Source organism: Halyomorpha halys, unplaced genomic scaffold, assembly GCF_000696795.3.
Source record: "Halyomorpha halys isolate HHAL.00 unplaced genomic scaffold, Hhal_1.1 Scaffold161.1, whole genome shotgun sequence".
Taxonomy (NCBI): domain Eukaryota; kingdom Metazoa; phylum Arthropoda; class Insecta; order Hemiptera; family Pentatomidae; genus Halyomorpha; species Halyomorpha halys.
This window is the reverse complement of record NW_027105190.1, coordinates 907,948-909,679: the sequence shown is the minus strand read 5'-3', so window position 1 is coordinate 909,679 and position 1,732 is coordinate 907,948. Positions and strand designations below refer to the sequence as shown.

The following is a 1,732-nucleotide window of genomic DNA, read 5'->3' as shown; positions in this document are numbered from 1 at the left end:
AACTGGCCTGTAAACAATTCAGTGTCATCATTAGTGTCTTGATCATCAGGGAGTGTTTGTTTTTTGTTTTTTTTGTGTTTTCCCAATGATTTTGGCTGTTTTTCATGCAGTTTTTCTAAATGTTGTAATTCAGGAATTTCTTTGTATGGACTTGGTTGAACTGTGATATGTTCATTACATTCATGTTCATTAATGTTGTTTGACACTGTAGCATTTTCATATTGTGATTGGTAGGGAGTATGTAATATTTTAACTGTATCAAATGTGAAGGTTTGAGTTACATCTAGATTGTCTGATATACCTTCTAGAGCAAAAGTGACATTTTGTGGTAGAGCGATCTCATTTTGTGTATCTGAGTCATCTTGAGAAGTAAATGTTTGTGTAATATTGGCTATTTCAGGTTCAATAAATTGAATGTTGGTAGTTTCATGTTGTAACATTGTGTTTTCTTGCACTTCCAGTGTATTGGGTGTAACTAGTGTTAGTTGTTCACTTACCTCATTTTTAGGTAATTGTAATTGAGAAGTTTTATTTTGTGTTGATTCATCATCCTTTTTGCCAGTTTCAGGCCTCTTCTTAGATGTCTCTATTGTTTTTGCCACTTCTTCATTGAGAAATGGTTCATATTTTTCCAATACAGTCTCTTGTTTTTCAGGTAATTTTATTTTCTTCACTTTCTTTTTCTTTACTTTCAGAGCTTCTTCATAATTTCTTGAGAGAATTCCTGCATCAAGAACAGCTTTTGGAAGTTCGGAAATGGTAATTGTATATTCTTGAGGAGGATAAGGAATCCTTTTAATGCGGCTTTTCAACAAAGGCTTTTTAATTACCTCAGTAGGTTTTGCTTCTGGCTTTGGTATAACTGATGCTTTCCGTAGTTTAACAGTTGTAAATAGTGGCTGCTCTGGTTCCATTTGTTGCATCTTAAGTTTAGTTGGTTTAACTTCTGTTCTTTCTATTTTCTGAGGCACTAATTTAGATTTTATAGGTTTTGTGACCGATGATTCTTTCTCATCTTCTGGTAATTCTTCCTGTTTTACTATTTCTTCATCTTTCTTCTTTTCTACTAATGTCTTTTTCTTAATAGATTTTTTTATCAATGGAATTTTTTCTGTTTCATCAGGTTTATCACTACTTGGAACAGTTCCTGTGAAAACTTGATCCTTCTCAGGTTTATTTTCTTCTGACTTTTCCTTTGTTATTGGTTTGAGTTTCATTTCTTCGGTTTCTGGTTCAGGTTTATCTGATGATGGTTTCCTGAAGGCTATTTCTTCCTCTAGAAGAGGAAATTTCTCTTTTATTGGTGTTTCTGGTGTTACAACAGGAATATCTCTTTGTAATTCCCCTTGTTTTACTAATTCATCAGATTCCGTTTGTTCTACATCTAGGTCCTTTTCTACTAATGGCTTTTTCTTAGTGGATTTCTTTTTTAATGGCTTTTTTTCTTTTTCATCAGGTTTATCTCTACTTTCAACAGTTCCTTTGAATTCCTCAACCTTATCAGGTTTTTCTTCTTCTCTCTGTACCTCAGTTATTGGTTTGAGTTTAATCTCTTCTGTTAATGGTTCAGGTTTATCTGATAATGATTTCCTAAATACTATTTCTTCCACTGGAACAAATGAATCTTCTTCCTTTGATTTTCCCACTCCAGGAACTAATTTGCTACTTTCATCGGGCTTCTTTTCACTTCTTTTCTTTTCTTTTATGGATTTTCTTTTCTCTGGTTCAGGCT

General features: G+C 33.1%; 1 protein-coding gene across 1 annotated transcript in view; it reads right to left on the bottom strand.

Annotated features, from left to right (window-relative positions):
* Window positions 1–1,732, bottom strand: part of LOC106678791 (titin) — a gene marked incomplete in the record, with an annotated part of 234,754 nt that overhangs the window by 44,706 nt on the left and 188,316 nt on the right. The window contains 1 exon segment of the mRNA XM_067049221.1: window positions 4–1,732. Coding sequence (XP_066905322.1) covers window positions 4–1,732 — 1,729 coding nt within the window.